Source organism: Moschus berezovskii, chromosome 6 (assembly GCF_049115385.1).
Source record: "Moschus berezovskii isolate FMDL1 chromosome 6, NW_MosBer_1.0, whole genome shotgun sequence".
Taxonomy (NCBI): Eukaryota; Metazoa; Chordata; class Mammalia; order Artiodactyla; family Moschidae; genus Moschus; species Moschus berezovskii.
Genome location: NC_142465.1, coordinates 14,420,165 through 14,437,685, shown reverse-complemented (window position 1 = coordinate 14,437,685; position 17,521 = coordinate 14,420,165). Strand labels below are relative to the sequence as shown.

Below are 17,521 nucleotides of genomic sequence, written 5' to 3'. Positions count from 1 at the left end.
TTCCTACCATGATTCCTAGCACCTACTAGGCAGGTATACTACCTATTCTCTCTGGAATATACTGCAGCTTCACATACAGCATAGGGCTGTGGACCCGATCCCAGCTACTTGGTGTGATGCACAAATCCTTCCCCAAACCAACCCCTGACTCACCAGTCCCCTTTCCCACCAACACAATTATTCGCAGTCACATCAACAGTCAAATTTCAACCTGTGTTTCACCTCCTGGACTTTAATAACTGGGGCCTTGTCAACTTTGAGAGGACACATCCATTTTTCCAATCTCTACTTAGGTGTGATCTTACTGAAGTCTTTCACCAACTCTCTTCCTCCCCACAGCCTGAGGATACTTAGAAACTCCCTTAGTTCATCACTCTGCTTGCACCTGTTTCCGTGGTTGCTTCCCTTTCTAGACTGTGGGTCTCTGGGGGGCTAGCTCTTGCTCAACTAAGCAGAGCCTGCCCATACAGGTAAATTTCCGGTCTACAGGAACCAGGGCTCTCACCCTAGGTAACCGAATCCCTCAAGACAAGGCAAGAGAGCTTGACTTATGAATTTGAAATTAAACACGGATTTAAAAGTTGTGATCACACCTCCAGTCTCATCCTGTTTTCCCAAAAGAACTCCAGGTTCTGATGCAGGGGACGTCGAGCCTGGACGCCCAAAAGAGATGGGGGTGGGCGCAAAAGTCACTCACCAACTGGTGGAAGGCGAATGTCTGTTCTCCAACGTCTTGGTCCAGGGCTTGTACCAGCTGATCTGCTCCGCGGCTTTGCCCCAGAACCTCTCGGGGTCGGTCACCGAGGCCGCGAAGTGGGTCTTGTACTCGCCGCCGCCCGAGGACAGCGCCCTGCAGCCCCGGCCCCCGAGAGCGGCCCGCGGGCCGGGGGCCACGTACGCCCGGCGGGCCGGGCCGGCTCCGCGCGCGGGAGAGGACGCAGGCAGGGACCCGCCGAGGCCCCCCGCGCCCGTGACTTTGCGACACTGCAGCCAAGACGGCTTCATCGCGGCCGGCGGCCTCGCCGCTTCCTCCCCGGCTCCTCGCGGGCTCCGCCGCGCGCCGCCCGCAGCGCACCACCCGTGGGGCGCTCGAACTTCCTGGGGCCCCAGGGAGAGCGGGCGGGAGGCGGGAGAAAGCCCCGAGGTGTGCCCGGCGCCCTGGGACTTTGGAAGGCACCACCAGAGTCGCCGGGAAAAACCGACCTGGAGCGGCAGGGGGAAGCCCCGGGCTGGAGAGGTGGGGGGTCCCCGCGTCCCGGAGAGGAGCCCCGCGCGCCCGCAGCCCCGCGACCCCGCCGGGGGCGCCCTCCGCCACCCCGGGGAGCCCCGAGGCGAGGACCGCCGGCCCGGCCCGCCTGTCTCCAGCAAACAGTCGCGGCAGCTGCTCGGGGTCGCTCTCCGAGAACCCGCGGGACCGGCCGCCTCGCCCCGGGCGCCGCGAGCCGTCGGCCGAGCCCCGCTCTGCGGCCCTCGGGCCCCTGAAGTCGCAGGGGTTTTTTATTTACTTCTTTTTCTGAAAACAAAGCTCCATCCCCGGCCACTGAGAAAACAAGCGGCTCCGGGGCGAGGGCGGCTCCAGGATTTCCTGACAGCTGAGAGAGGAGGCGTAGAGGGAGGCTGCCCCACCGAATTGGGAAGAGCCTCGTGGGGGTGACTGACAGGCCGCAGAGACGGGACCCCCGCCCCCGGGACCGGCCCTTCGGATCCGACTCCCGGCGCGAGCTCGGCGGAGAGCAGGGCGACCTGTTGCTTTCGCTCCCTTCCCATTTGCCTCTTTGGAGTTTCTTTGGCCCGTTTCTGAGGTGTTTTTTGTTGTTGTTGTTGTTGTTTTTGATGAGTCAAAAGAGACAAAACAAAAATTTAAGTCGAAAGGAAGAGCAAAGTCAAGATGAAATGAATCAAAAAAAGAGGAAGCTGAGGAAACTTAAGAAAGGCAGGAGGTGTGAGTTACTGTCTGGTGGGCTTAACATTCTTTAAACTCCTCGCTGTTCGGTTTGGTTTGGGGTTTGGGTTTCTTGGTTTTGTTTTTGTTACCCATTAGTGAAATTCAGAGTCTATCTCGTTCGCCTTATATTATGCCACATGCTGTTTAGTGTGACTGCATTTGCACTTTTAACTGTAAAGATGAGTATGCCCAAATCCAGCATAACAAATAATGAATGCCCCGACCCTAGGAAGATTGCAAACTTGAGAAGCTGTAAACACAGATGTTTTGTGTGCAGGAAAAGAATAATGTGAAAATGAAGGTTAAACAGACAGGGATAAATATAATAAAGAACACATCTTTAATCACCTCAGCTCTTTCCTTTCATCTAAAAAACAAGACACTAGACTCTTCCTTAACACCTGCAGCCAACTCTTCCTAAGGCCTCACGGCCAGTGATTTCCAAAAGCAAAGGCACTTGTCACTTCAGTGCAGAGTTAGGAAGCCAGATCACCTCCCGGCAGCCTTCTCTCCTCTGCCCAGCTGTAGGATGCTGCTGTCTGGTCTACAGGATGCTCTGACCCTAGATCAGCCTCGGTGGTGGTACAGTGATGTCCGTCTTAGTCATCTGATTAACAAACATTTAGCCCCTGCATTGTGTAAGTAGAGACTGACTTGGGGGCGGGGGATATAGAGGAAGCGAGCAGGTCTCTGCGTCTCCTGCTCTCTGTCAACACTGTGCTGGCACCTTCAGATATGTTAGCTCCTGTATTTCCCCACCGGTACTGAGGAGCAGGAACTGTGATCCCCGTGTTTACCACCTTGAGGCAGTGTGATGAGGGAGACCTTGGCGCACCTGTAATTCAGGCTGCACTGACCTGCCGTGTTAGTGCTGCTACTTACCCAGCATACCACACAAATACATTTCTCTCCACACCCCAACTTAGAAAAGGTGGGGAATCTGACTCCAAGGTCCATGATTTTCACACCAGACTAATGATTCAAAAGAAGAAAGATTTTAGACTTCCAGCAAAATATAACAAGGTGACTACCCACATCCATTCCTCTTCTTCATCTTCCTTCTTCATCTGACTGTGATGGTGGCGGTAAAAATCTATAAGAATGAAGAAAACAGGAGAGGACAACAAACCAAATGAGACAATGGAAAGAAAGTAAATTCACGGTGTATGACTTAAGGGGGTAGGAGGGTGGCAGCGGGAAGCTGAAAGGAGAAAATGGATTTCCTTTTCAGAAACCTGAAATGTTTCAGCATTAGGAAGCCCTGAGTTCCTCTGAAAGTTCAGGATTAAGTTTAAGGACGTAAAAACAAAAGGGCTGATTAAAAGATGTGTAAGACAAGTTAGATCCCCACACTGCTGGATTAAACTGTTTTTTCTGGACCCTGCAGTGTGCTGTCTTGGTTTAAGTATTTTTTGAAATAGATTGTGATTACCAGTTTCATTTCAAGAAAAGGGAAGAGCGTACATGAAAGTCAGTCCACAGGAGGAGAGTGGTGGAGATGAGAACTGGAGTGAGCGGTAAAACTAGAAACTTGAGCCATATAGGAAGCTAGAAAGTAGCGTCAAAGGCAGGTCTGCCTCAGGTTAGACCTTTTCACCTTTAACCAAACGTTATTTGAGGCTGATAATCCTTATCTCACAGGATTGTTACAAGATTTAAATATGTATAAACTGCATAGCACCTAGGCATTAGCAAACCAACACCCAGTCCAAAAAATCAATCCTTCAAATCTCCAACTTCTCTAACACCCTTAAAATTTTAGTCGGAAATTTTTGCAAGAAATTATTTTAATTGAAGCATGCATATACATTCTGTACTTTTTCAAAAAAAGCAAAGTTATATTTTTAACTCATTTGGGGGCAATGTGGTTGCAGTCTTTTCAGTTTTCACGCCCTCTAAAATTCTAACTTTTTGTAATAAGTACAATATTTGTTTCATTGTATGGCAATAAATGGTATGTTTAATATGCTATTCAAGATGAAATATTAAACACCTTGAGCAAAGATTAGTAGATCAAGATTATCTGAAACTTTCATATGATGAAGAGGCATGCAGGGAAAGCTCATAGAGAATCAGAAAAGTGTGAAAAATTGCTTGCGAAAGAATGAGAGAAAGGAAGGAAATTGGAATTGGAACACTTACTGCCTAAGAAAAAGATGCTGAAAGTTAGGAAGGCAGGGTAGAATTAGAATTAAAAGATACAGGAATCCTACTTTTTCCTAGGATTATAACGTCAGCCCCTGATCAGTCATTCTTAGTACAGGCTAAACTTTTTTGCAGAGCTGTTGTTCAGTCGCTAAGTCTTGTCTGACTCTTTGGAACCCCATGGACTGTAGCACAGCAGGCTTCCCTGCCCTCCACTGTCTCTTGGTGTTTGTTCAAACCCGTGTCCTTTGAGTCGGTGATTCTATCTAACCATCTCATTTTCTGCCTCCCCTGTCCCCTTTTGCCTTCACTCTTTCCCAGCGTCAGGGTCTTTTCCAATGAGTCAGCTCTGCACATTAGGGGGCCAAAGTATTGGAGCTTCAGCATCAGTCCAATGAATATTCAGAGTTGATTTCCTTTAGGATTGTCTGGTTTAATCTTGCAGTCCAAGGGACTCTCAAGAGTCCTCCTGCACCACAGTTCAAAAGCATCAGTTCTTCAAAAGCATCTTAGCCTTCCTTATGGTTCAACTCTCATATCCATACATGACTATTGAAAAAATCATAGCTTGGCTATCCAGGCCTTTGTTAACAGAGAAAGTAAAAGGAATTAAAAAGTACACAGTTTAAAAATAAGTGTAGACTACCCTGATCATGTATTCTGCTGGCTACAGAATTTTCACATAAATTTGTTTAGAGTTAATGTCTACTTTTGTGTATTGGAACTACCAAGATTTTTACTACCAACAATAGTAATAATGTTCTCATATATCAGATTTCCTGGATATTATGAAAACTTGGCACGGAAGTATTTGCATAAATTATTTCTGCAGCAGGTACAGACTGTGCTGAAATTTGAGCCTGCAGAAACACTGCAGATTAATTCGTAAGAATTTCTGGAAAATATGCTAGTTTTCATAGCTCAGTAAATATTTTTAAAACTTCTGAAGTGAAATAGCTAATAGTAATGTAATTATAGACTCCTGTTTTGAAACTTTCTTATTTTTTACTCACACAGTAACTGCAGTAAAGTCAAGGAAGAAAAGGCAGATGAAAGAATTGTTTTAAAACAAATAATATTTCGGTGGATGGGAAGAGCTCTACAACTTCAGTTCATCCCAGCAATCAAATATAAGGTATGGGATTCATCCACCAGCATAATTTTTATTTTTTAAAAACATCCTTATCAGTTGCATGAGTGCTAAGTTGCTTCAGTCATGTCCAACTCTTTGCGACCCCATGGACTGTAGCTTGCCAGACTCCTCTGTCCATGGGGATTTTCCTTCAGGCAAGAAAACCCAAGTGGGTTGCCTTGTCCTCCTCCAGGGGATCTTTCCGACCCAAACCACCGTCTCTTATGTTTCCTGCATTGGCAATCAGGTTCTTTAACACTAGCGCCACATTATCCATTTTAAATAACCAAAAATGGTCCACTCTATATCACATGGAACTCTGTTCAATGTTATGTGGGGCAGCCTGGATGAGGGGGCATTTGGAGGAGAATGGATACATGTATATATATGGCTGAGTCCCTTCACTGGTCACCTGAAACTATCACAATATTGTTTGTCAATTGGCTAACCCCAACACAAAATTTAAAAATTTTTAAAGTAAAAAATAAAACATCTTAAAATTTATTTTTAGTTAGTAAAAGTTATTAAAAATATAGTTGCTTTTATTTGCAAAAAAACTGAAAAGGAACAACCTAGGCAAATACTTCTAATCATTTTTTTTTCAAGTCCTTCGGGGGTTTGTTTGTGTTTGTTTTTCTCTGTATAACAATTTACAGTTGAGAGGGGGGAAATCTCATCAATGGAGCTGTGAATAAAAATGGTTAATATTTTAATCAGATCCCCAAAATCCTTGAAAGATCATTTTAATTCTTCAGAGATAATTCCTTAGAAAGTATTGTTTCTATTTTCTAGTCTTAAACCAAAACCACTGCTTGTTACTCAATTTTTGTATTAATGATAAAACTCTATATAAGAAAGGATCTCATTATCAGGGAGCAAATGATGAAAAGGAAAAGAAATATCCTTTATAATAAAACTTTTTGTAAAATGTAGTTGATTACCTAACATTACTTCAGGTTCCCAGTTTGTGTGTGCATGTGTGTGCATGTGTGTGTGTGTGTGTGTGTGTGTGTGTGTGTTTGGAAGATACAAAGTTAAACCAGAAAATGAAACAAGTCCAAAACAAGAGTTGCTGTTACATAACAAGGAAGTGGGTAATCACTTTGAGGTTTTAAAGACAACACAAGTATTTCACATGAAGTACTGTTTTAAAATGGAAGAAAATATGAAAACAAAGAAATTACTTTTAGTAGATCATAAAAATGGATATCTCATTTATATGCATAAGACAGTTTTAAAGTATTTGGACATTTTTTCCAGCCATCATTCTGAATGAGAAGAGTTTAGCTGATTCTGTGATACTCGTATGCGTTACCTGTTGATTCAAATCCCTACCTTTTGAAAAAGTAAACAACTGAATATTTAGAGTCCTAGGGTGTGTTCAGAATCTCGAATGAAGATATTTTGTGCATAGAAAGTATTTCAGTGGACTTCTCTTTGTTACTTGATTACACTTGCTTTTTTGCTTAATCCAGATATTCCTATAACTTGGTGTGAATATAAAATTTGTCTCTTTGTATCTGTATACTGAGAACTATGTGGATATGATACAGGGTTTATTTCTTTATAATATTAACTGCTTCTTCCCACTGAAACTTTTATTAGCCTAGTATAAACCAACTCATAAGCTTTGAAAGAGAAAAACAGCGGTTGTTGCTATTTTTACTTTTCATCAGCTTTTAGTAGCATTGTTTTATATCTAGGAACCACAAGTAAGATCACTGGGTTCTGCCAGACCATTCCAGCTACCAGAATTCTCTTCCTTTGATCTCTGCTGTGACAACACCAGGAGGCGGTACAAAGGTTTAAGCTTTTTGCACCTACAAAACTAGCTAGCAGCGTGTGTGTGTTGTGTGTGAAACGACTGATTTCTCCTTTCTTCACCTTTGACATCTCTAAAGGCCATTCCTTCACCACTCCTTCAGCAGCTAATCTAGTAACTTGCTAGCCCAACTGCCTTTCTGCAGGCTCCACCACCTCCTATCACTCAATTAATTCACAAGCCTTTACTGAGTCCTCTCCCTCCTACTGCTCAGCAGGGTTCTAGGAGCACCAAAAATGATTTATAAATGACTAAGAGGCACTAATAGATACATTTCTGTTCCTGAGTAGCTCATAGTAGGGTCAGGAAAATGAGATAGCAAGTGTCATATACTGTTAGGTTCTTCAGAGGTAGATGAAAAAGCAACAGTGGAGGAAGGACCCCAAAATGGAATGGAAAAACCCTATAACTAAGGCACAAGTAATCATCCTAAAACATGGATCAGTTGTATCACTCCCTTGCCTAAAATCCATCAGTGGCTTCCCACTCCCTACAGTGAGAAGTCTGAAGCTTAGAAGTCATTTGGAAATGAGTAGTATATTATTATCTATTGCTGTTTAATAAATTATTCCCTAACTAAGCAGCTTAAAACAACAGACGTTTATTCTCCCATGTGAGCTTCTGTGGATCAGGAATCAGGATGAGTCAGTTAGCTGGGTGGTTCTGGCTCTAATGAAGTGGTAGACAGGCGGTCTCTTGGTCAGAACTAAGATCATCTCAATGGGCAAGAGGATCAGCTTCATGCTCACTAGCATGACTGTTGCCAGGAAGCTTCAGTTCATGGGGCTGTTCAGAAAACTTGACAACTGACTTCCCCCTGACCAAGATGAGTGACTGAGTGATGGATTGATTGAATGATGTGCTATGTGTGGGTGTGAGAGAGAGAGAGCCAGACAGACCCACAATATTGTATATAACCCAGTCCCATCAGTTCTGTTCGGTTCAGTCACTCAGTCACATCTGATTCTTTGTGAGCCCATGGACTGCAGCACGCCAGGCTTCCCTGTCCATCACCAACTCCCGGAGCTTACTCAAACTCATGCCCATTGAGTCAGTGATGCCATTCAACCATCTCATCCTCTGGCAACCCCTTCTCCTCCCAACTTCAATCTTTCCCAGCATCAGGGTCTTTTGCAAGGAGTCAGTTCTTCACATTAGGTGGCCAAAGTATTGGAGTTTCAGCTTCAGCATCATCCTTCTAATGAATATTCTGGACTGATTTCCTTTAGGATGGACTGTTTGGATCTCCTTGAACTCCAAGGGACTCTCAAGAGTCTTCTCCAACACCATGGTTCAAAAGCATCAATTCTTCAGTGCTCAGCTTTCTTTATAATCCGACTCTTAACATCCATACATGACTACTGGAAAAACCATAGCTTTGACAACATGGACCTTTGTTGACAAAGTTATGTCTCTGCTTTTTAATATGCTATCTAGGTTGGTCATAACTTTTCTTCCAAGAAGCAAGCGTCTTTTAATTTCATGGCTGCAGTCAACATCTGCAGTGATTTTGGAGTCCTTCCAAAAATAAATTCTCTCAGTTTCCACTGTTTGTCCATCTATCTGCCATGAAGTGATCGGACTGGATGCCATGATCTTAGTTTTCTGAATGCTGAGTTTTAAGCCAGCTTTCTCACTCTCTTCTTTCACATTCATCATGAGGCTCTTTAGTTCTTCTTCACTTTCTGCCATAAGAGTGTTGTCATCTGCATGTCTGAGTTTATTGATATTTCTTCCAGCAATCTTGATGCCAGCTTGTGCTTCCTCCAGCACAGCATTTCTCATGATGTCCCCTGAATATAACTTAAATAAGCAGGGTGACAATATACAACCTTGACATACTCCTTTGTCAACTTGGAACCAGTCTGCTGTTTCATGTCCAGTGCTAACTGTTGCTTTCTGACCTGCATACAGCTTTCTCAAGAGGCTGATCAGGTGGTCTGGTATTCCCATCTCTTTCAGAATGTTCCACAGTTCATTGTGATCCACACAGTCAAAGGCTTTGGCATAGTCAATAAAGCAGAAATAGATGTTTTTTTTTTTTTTTTCTGAAACTCTCTTGCTTTTTCAATGATCCAACAGATGTTGACAATTTGATGTCTGCTTCCTCTGACTTTTCTAAATCCAGCTTGAGCATCTGGAAGTTCACAATTCATGTATTACTGAAGCCTGGCTTGGAGAATTTTGAGCATTATTTTGCTATCGTGTGAGGTGAGTGCAATTGTGTGGTAGTTTGAACATATTTTGGCATTGCCTTTCTTTGGAATTGGAATGAAAACTCATCTTTCACAGTCCTGTGGCCACTGCTGAGTTTTCCAAGTTTACTGGCATATTGAGTACAGCACTTTCACAGCATCATCTTTCAGGATTTGAAATAGCTCAACTGGAATTCCATCACCTCCACTAGCTTTGTTTGTAGTGATGCTTCCTAAGGCCCACTTGACTTCACATTCCAGGATGTCTGGCTCTAGGTGAATGATCACACCATCATGGTTATCTGGGTCATGAAGATCTTTTTTGTATGGTCCTTCTGTGTATTCTTGCCACCTCTTCTTAATCTCTTCTGCTTCTGTTAGGTCCATACCATTTCTGTCCTTTATGGAACCCATCTTTGTATGAAATGTTCCCTTGGTAGCTCTCATTTTCTTAAAGAGATCTCTAGTCTTTCCCATTCTGTTGTTTTCCTCTACTTCTTTGCATTGATCGCTGAGGAAGGCTTTCTTGTCTCTCCTTGCTATTCTTTGGAACTCTGCATTCAAATGGGTATATCTTACCGTTTCTCCTTTGCCTTTCATTTCTCTTCTTTTCTCAGCTATTTGTGAGACCTCTTCAGACAACCATTTTGCTGTTTTATGTTTCTTATTCTTGAGGATGGTAAAGAAAGATGGTCCTGTACAATGTCACAAACCTCTGTCCATAGTTCTTCAGCCATTCTGTCTATCAGATCTAACCCCTTGAATCTGTTTCTCACTTCCACTGTATAATCATAAGGGATTTGATTTAGGTCATACCTGAATGATCTAATGGTTTTCCCTACTTTCTTCAATTTCAGTCTGAATTTTGCAATAGGAGTCCATGACCTGAGCCACAGTCAGATCCCAGTCTTGTTACTGCTGACTGTATAGAACTTCACCATCTTTGGCTGCAAAGAATATAATCAATCTGATTTCAGTATTGACCATCTGGTAATGTCCATGTGTAGAGTCTTCTCTTGCGTTGTTGGAAGAGGGTGTTTGCTATGGCCAGTATGTTCTCTTGCAAAACTCTATTAGCATTTGCCCTGCTTCATTCTGTACTCCAAGGTCAAATTTGCCTATTCCTCCAGGTGTTTCTTGACTTCCTACTTTTGCATTCCAGTCCCCTATAATGAAAAGGACAACTTTTTTGAGTGTTAGTTCTAGAAGGTCTTATAGGTCTTCATAAAATCATTCAATTTCAGGTTCTTCAGCATTTTTGGTTGGGGCATATCCTTAGATTACTGTGATATTGAATGGTTTGCCTTGGAAACAAACAGAGATCATTCTGTCGTTTTTGAGATTGCATCCAAATACTGCAGTTCAGACTCTTTTGTTGACTATGATGGCTACTCCATTTCTTCTAAGGGATTCCTGCCCACAGTAGTAGATATAATGGTCATCTGAGTTAAATTCACCCATTCCAGTCCATTTTAGTTCGCTGATTCCTAAAATGTCGATATTCACTCTTGCCATCTCCTGTTTGACCACTTCCGATTTATCTTGTTTCACAGACCTAACATTCCAGGTTCCTATGCAATATTGTTCTTTACAGTCTTGGACTTTACTTCCATCACCAGTCACATCAACAACTGGGTGTTATTTTTGCTTTGTCTCCATCTGTTCATTCTTTCTGGAATTATTTCTCCACTTATCTCCAGTAGCATATTGGACCCCTACCCAGCTAGGGAGTCCATCTTTCAGTGTACTGTCTTTTTGCCTTTTCATATGATATAAAAAGCAATAATGCATAGGAACCTGGAATATTAGGTCCATGAATCAAGGCCAACTGGAAGTGGTCAAACAGGAGATGGCAAGAGTAAACGTAGACATTCTAGGAATCAGTGAACTAAAATGGACTGGAATGGGTGAATTTAACTCAGATGACCATTATATCTACTATTGTGGGCAGGAATCCTTTAGAGGAAATGGAATAGCCATCATGGTCAACAAAAGAGTCCGAAATGCAGTACTTGGATGCAATCTCAAAAATGACAGAATGATCTCTGTTCGTTTCCAAGGCAAACCATTCAATATTACAGTAATCCAAGCCTATTCCCCAACCAGTAATTCTGAAGAAGCCCAAGTTGAATGGTTCTGTGAAGACCTACAAGACCTTTGAGAACTAACAACCAAAAAGGATGTCCTTTTCATTATAGGGAACTGGACTGCAAAAGTAGGAAGTCAAAAAACAACTGGAGGAACAGGCAAATTTGGCCTTGGAGCACGAAATGAAGCAGGGCAAAGGCTAATAGAGTTTTGCCAAGAGAACACACTGGTCATAGCAAACACCCTCTTCCAACAACACAAGAGAAGACTCTACACATGGACATCACCAGATGGTCAACACCGCAATCAGTTTCATTATATTATTTGCAGCCAAAGATGGAGAAGCTCTATACAGTTAAAACAAGACCAGGAGCTGACTGTGGCTCAGATCATGAACTCCTTATTGCCAAATTCAGACTGAAATTGAAGAAAGTAGGGAAAACCACTAGACCATTCAGATATGACCTCAATCAAATCCCTTATGATTATACAATGGAAGTGAGAAATAGATTTAAGGGACTAGATCTGATAGAGTGCCTGATGAACTCTGGATGGAGGTTCGTGACATTGTACAGGAGACAGGAACCAAGACCATCCCCAAGGAAAAGAAATGCAAAAAAGCAAAATGGCTGTCTGAGGAGGCCTTACAAATAGCTGTGAAAAGAAGAGAAGCGAAAAGCAAAGGAGGAAAGGAAAGATATAAGCATCTGAATGCAGAGTTCCAAAGAATAGCAAGGAGAGATAAGAAAGCCTTCCTCAGTGATCAATGCAAAGAAATAGAGGAAAACAACAGAATAGGAAAAATAAGAGACCTCTTCAAGAAAATTAGAGATTCCAAGGGAACATTTCATGCAAACATGGGCTTGATAAAGGACAGAAATGGTATGGACCTAACAGAAGCAGAAGATATTAAGAAGAGGTTGCAAGACTACACAGAAGAACTGTAGAAAAATGGTCTTCACGACCAAGATAATCATGATGGTGTGATCACTCACCTAGAGCAGACATCTTGGAATGTGAAGTCAAGTGGGCCTTAGAAAGCATCACTACGAACAATGCTAGTGGAGGTAATGGAATTATAGCAGAGCTATTTCAAATCCTGAAAGATGATGCTATGAAAGTGCTGCACTCAATATGCCAGCAAATTTGGAAAACTCAACAGTGACCACAGGACTGGAAAAGGTCAGTCTTCATTCCAATCCCAAAGAAAAGCAATGCCAAAGAATGCTCAAACTACTGCACAATTGCACTCATCTCACATGCTAGTAAAGTCATGCTCAAAATTCTCCAAGCCAGGCTTCAACAACACATGAATCGTGAACTTCCAGATGTTCAGGCTGGTTTTAGAAAAGGCAGAGGCACCAGAGATCAAATTGCCAACATCTGCTGGATCATGGAAAAAGCAAGAGAGTTCCAGAAAAACATCTATTTCTGCTTCATTGACTATGCCAAAGTCTTTGACTGTGTGGATCACAATAAACTGTGGAAAATCCTGAAAGAGATGGGAATCCCAGACCACCTGACCTGCCTCTTGAGAAACCTGTATGCAGGTCAGGAAGCAACAGTTAGAACTGGACATGGAACAACAGACTGGTTCCAAATAGGAAAAGGAGTACGTCAAGGTTGTATATTGTCACCCTGCTTATTTAACTTATATGCAGAGTACATCATGAAGAACGCTGGGCTGGAAGAAGCACAAGCTGGAATCAAGATTGCCAGGAGAAATATCAATAACCTCAGATATGCAGATGACACCACCCTTATGGCAGAAAGTGAAGAGGAACTAAAGAGCCTCTTGATGAAAGTGAAAGAGGAGAGTGAAAAAGTTGGCTTAAAGCTCAACATTCAGAAAACTAAGTTCATGGCATCTGGTCCCATCACTTCATGGGAAATGGATGGGGAAACAGTGGAAACAGTGTCAGACTTTATTTTGGGGGGCTCCAGAATCACTGCAGATGCTGATTGCAGCCATGAAATTAAAAGATGCTTACTCCTTGGAAGGAAATTTATGACCAACCTGGATAGCATATTAAAAAGCAGAGACATTACTTTGCCAACGGTCCGTCTAGTCAAGGCTATGGTTTTTCCATTGGTCATGTATGGATGTGAGAGTTGGACTGTGAAGAAAGCTGAGCACCAAAGAATTGATGCTTTTGAACTGTGTTGCTGAAGAAGACTCTTGAGAGTCCCTTGGACTGCAAGGAGATCCAACCAGTCCATTCTAAAGGAGATCAGTCCTGGGTGTTCATTGGAAGGACTGATGCTAAAGCTGAAACTCCAATACTTGGGCCACCTCATGCAACGAGTTGACTCACTGGAAAAGGCTCTGATGCTGGGAGGGATTGGGGGCGGGAGGAGATGGGGACGACAGAGAATGAGATGGCTGGATGGCATCACCGACTCGATGGACATGATTTTGAGTGAACTCCGGGAGTTGGTGATGGACAGGGAGGCCTGGCGTGCTGTGATTCATGGGTCGCAAAGAGTCGGACATGACTGAGCGACTGAACTGACCTGAACTGTTCATAGGGTTCTCAAGGAAAGAATACTAAAGTGATTTGCCATTCCCTTCTCCAGTGGACCACGTTTTGTCAGAACTCTCCAACATGACCTGTCCATCTTGGGTGGCCCTACACAGTATGGCTCATAGTTTCACTGAGTTAGACATGGCTGTAGTCCATATGATCAGCTTGATTAGTTTTCTGTATTTGTGGTTTTCATTCTGTCTTCCCTGTGATGGATAAGGATAAGAGGTTAGGGAAGCTTCCTAATGGGAGAGACTAACTGGGGGAGAAACTGATTCTTGTTCTGATGGACAGGGCCATGGTCAGTAAATCTTTAATGCAATTTTCTATTGATGGGCAGGGCAGTGTTCCCTCCCTGTTGTTTGACCTGAGCCCAAATTATTGTGGAGGTAATGAAGACACCTCCTTCTGAAGGAGGTCAGCCTGCACTGCCGACCTCAGTGCTGCCAGCCCACACCTCCGTGGGAGACTCCTGGACATTCATGGGCAAGACTGGGTCAGTCTCTTGTGGGGTCACTGCTCCTTTCTACTGGGTCCTGGTGAGCACAGGTTTCTGTTTGTGACCTCCAAGAGTCTGTTTCCCAGTCCTGTGTAAGTTCTGGTGGCTCTATGGTGGGTTAGTGGCAACCTCCTCCAAGAGAGCTTATGCCATACCCAGGTCTGCTGCACCAGAGCCCCTGCCCTTGCAGCAAGCCACTGCTGACCCATACCTCCACAGGAGACATTCAAAGGCAAGTCTGGCTCAGTCTCTGTGGGGTTTCCCGGAGTGCACAATGTTTTGTTTGAGCCTTCCAAGTGTCTATGGTGGGTATGGGGTTTGATTATAAACGTGATTTCACCCCTCCTACCATCTTGCTGGGGCTTCTACTTTGCCCTTTTTTGGTGGGACCCAGCATTCTCCTGTCGATGGTTGTTCAGCAGCAAGTTGTTATTTTGCAGTTCTCGCAGGAGAAGATGAGTGCACGTCCTTCTGCTCCACCATCTTGTACTCCCAGCCCCACCTCAGAAGGTCAGTTTATCACTTCTGCTTTATGGTGTAGGTCACACAGACAAACTGGTACAGTGTGGAAGGAGACTATACAAGGGTGTGAGTAGGAAGTGTTTGAACGGTTGGGGACCATCTTAGAGGCTGGCTGCCAAGCACTTTTGGCTTTTCATAATGATTGGAGTTTACTTATTAACATGGGCAAAGACCAGGGATATTAAAATCTTGTACAGGAAAGAATTATGACCCCCTAGCGAGCTGCCAACAGTGTTGCCAAATTCTTATTCTACACTTGTGTACACTACCTTTTCCTACATATTCACACCTGGCTCTATTTGTACCTAGCTTCTTACAGTTCCCTATAAAATCCCAGTCCTTCAACTTCCACAAATCTTCCTTCAACTGCAGTGCCTTCTTCACCTTGGCAACCGTTCCAACTTCCTCTTTAGGATTTAATATTTGCAAATCTCTCCATCTCATGAATGTGTCCCCTGATGGCATTAAGCAGATGAGCCCTTGCTGTTCTCTGCCCTATCCATATATTTGTTATATAATCTATAACACTGCTGTAATTATTACCTTCTCCTTCAGAAGATTGTGAGCCTCTGCAGTAATGTGTGTTACAAGTTTACTGTCAGTGTCCCCAGGCCTTACACAGTTACCACACATGGAAAACAATAAAAAAAGCTAGTTAAATGAATAACCAACTTAGTGGCATGCTGTCTGTGTTTGTGCATGTGAGCATGCCAGGCTGATGCCACTTAAGGGAGAACTGCAGAATGCAAAAGCTTGGGAACAGCTGATCTGCTCTGTTTCAATGCAGACTCTGCTTTGTTCCATTTGTTTCCTATTAAAGTACAAATTTGCCTTCATATCCCATAATCTATTTTTTAAATAAATGTTTTCTATCTTTGCCAAAAGGATAGCTGAAAGTTATATTTTCGTAGACATGTCTATGAATTTCAGGAGGCACTACCTGATTAATATACTTATTTTTCAGAAAATGTTCGTGGTAAAGAATTTAAGATCCTCTCTAAATCAAGAAAGAATAATTCTGCTTCAGTGCATTTAATGATGTTTAAATGTTAAGCTCAAAGAGTTAATACAAATTCTAAATCTGCTACAGCCACTCGAATTTATTAAAATGAATCTGCAGTAATAGATCAAAAGGTTACTATCCTAAAAGAGATATTACAAGCACCAAATGGGCCAGGTTATGGGCAAGAGCAATCTGAAGCTATGAAACTTGAAGTTTTCTATTCTAAAAGAGCTAATGTAATATCCAAATGCATTTACCTTAGGATTAGTTTATTAACAAAAGTACCTATGCTATTTAGGAATAATTTAATATCCTACCAGGGCTCGGAGTTTTGCTCCTTGTGCTGGATTCCAGAATTGTCCATTTTCATGAATTTCTCTTTATGAAAGATTCAGCCTGCCAGTCATGAATGTACCCTGACAAACTTCTGTCAAATGTTCCAGATGTTGGTGACTTCCTGGACCTTCACCTGCTTCAAAATACGTCTGATATTCAGTTTGGAGATATGACTGGCTCAACATGTTGGGGGAGTTTGTAACTTCCTCAGTTCTGTCTCATCACAACTAGAATTTGAAGCTACGGACAGACCAGTGTTACAGCCCCATATTACAGTTCAGTTTTCTTTAGAAAGTAAAGGAAAATACATCCTAGAGGCGGGGCGACAGGCCGACCCAAAAGACGTGAAGAGAAGAGAAGCCCCCAATCCTTCTAGGCTTCCTCCTTTTATACATTTGTCTCCTCCCCTCTGAGCCTGCCCTGTGTAAATTGAGCTAGCCAGGAGGGCTGTTTGTTTTACCTGAGGTCCTCAATCTGGTCCTCGGACCTTCCTTTGTTCTATTTTTGTGGGCTTTTCTCTTCTTTGTTTTTTAGCCACCACCATTTTGGACTCCTTTTTCCTATTCTAACTACCTAACATTTCCCTCTCAAGAGATGGGAGGTCCAGTTCTTTGGGAATAGGGGCGTTGAGATCTCTCTAGCTACTTCCTGCTGAACTGGGACAGTGAGGGGCATTGGACCTCCCCCTCTTGCTAGTCTCAAGCCTCAGAGTCCATATAGCAGTGTCCATCTAAGGGTGAGTGATATTTTCTGTGGTCAGGTGTAGTTTTATATATCCTTGTTGAACTGGCACTGCATGTTGTAGCTTGTTGACCTGGGCAGACAAAACAAGTTAGACAAGTGCTAATATATGGAACAATCATAAGCAGCATCAATATCGTGATGACAGGGACTATTGGGGCATTAGCCAACTCCAAATTTCCCATCGCCAGGAGGACCCCCCAAAGAGAGATGGTAGCCACCCCAAGAACTCTCCAGCTCATTCTTTGAGGTACTGCAAGATCTAGAATGTTTTTCTTGAGGCCTGAAACTCCAACACTTTGACCACCTGATGTGAAGAACTGACTCATTTGAAAAGACCCTGATGCTGGGAAAGACTGAAGGCAGGAGGAGAAGGGGATGACAGAGGATGAGACGGTTGGATGGCATCACTGATTCTATGGACATTAGTTTGAGTAAGCTCCGGGAGTTGGCAATGGACAGGGAGGCCTGGCGTGCTGCAGTCTATGGGGTGGCAAAGAGTCGGACATGACTGAGTGACTGAACTGAACTGAACTATAGACTTTCTTTAACTTAGCTGGAGGTATTT

At 43.2% G+C, this 17,521-nt stretch overlaps 2 protein-coding genes across 8 annotated transcripts in view; one reads left to right on the top strand and one right to left on the bottom strand.

The window, feature by feature from the left end:
• The window catches only part of ACSS3 (acyl-CoA synthetase short chain family member 3), a 234,622-nt gene extending 233,493 nt beyond the window's left edge, over window positions 1-1,129 (bottom strand). For 3 of the 4 annotated variants that reach the window (XM_055395766.2, XM_055395764.2, XM_055395767.2), the window contains exon 1: window positions 698-1,129. In XM_055395766.2, coding sequence (XP_055251741.1) covers window positions 698-1,005 — 308 coding nt within the window. In that variant the 5' untranslated portion in view covers window positions 1,006-1,129. The remainder of the gene's footprint in view (window positions 1-697) is intronic. The other variant, XM_055395763.2, reaches the window with a different exon arrangement.
• Window positions 1,130-1,221: 92 nt separating this feature from the next.
• The window catches only part of LOC148777546 (uncharacterized), a 45,190-nt gene continuing 28,890 nt past the window's right edge, over window positions 1,222-17,521 (top strand). Inside the window, exons 1-2 of one of the 4 annotated variants that reach the window (XR_016037549.1) lie at window positions 1,222-1,942; window positions 5,108-6,093. Coding sequence is in view for 3 of the 4 variants with exons in the window: in XM_088836836.1 (XP_088692962.1) it covers window positions 1,834-1,940; window positions 5,108-5,225 (225 nt within the window). In the remaining variant the exon portion in view is untranslated. Of the gene's footprint in view, window positions 2,969-5,107; window positions 6,094-17,521 lie in introns of those variants that run through there. The other 3 variants (XM_088836838.1, XM_088836836.1, XM_088836837.1) reach the window with 3 other exon arrangements.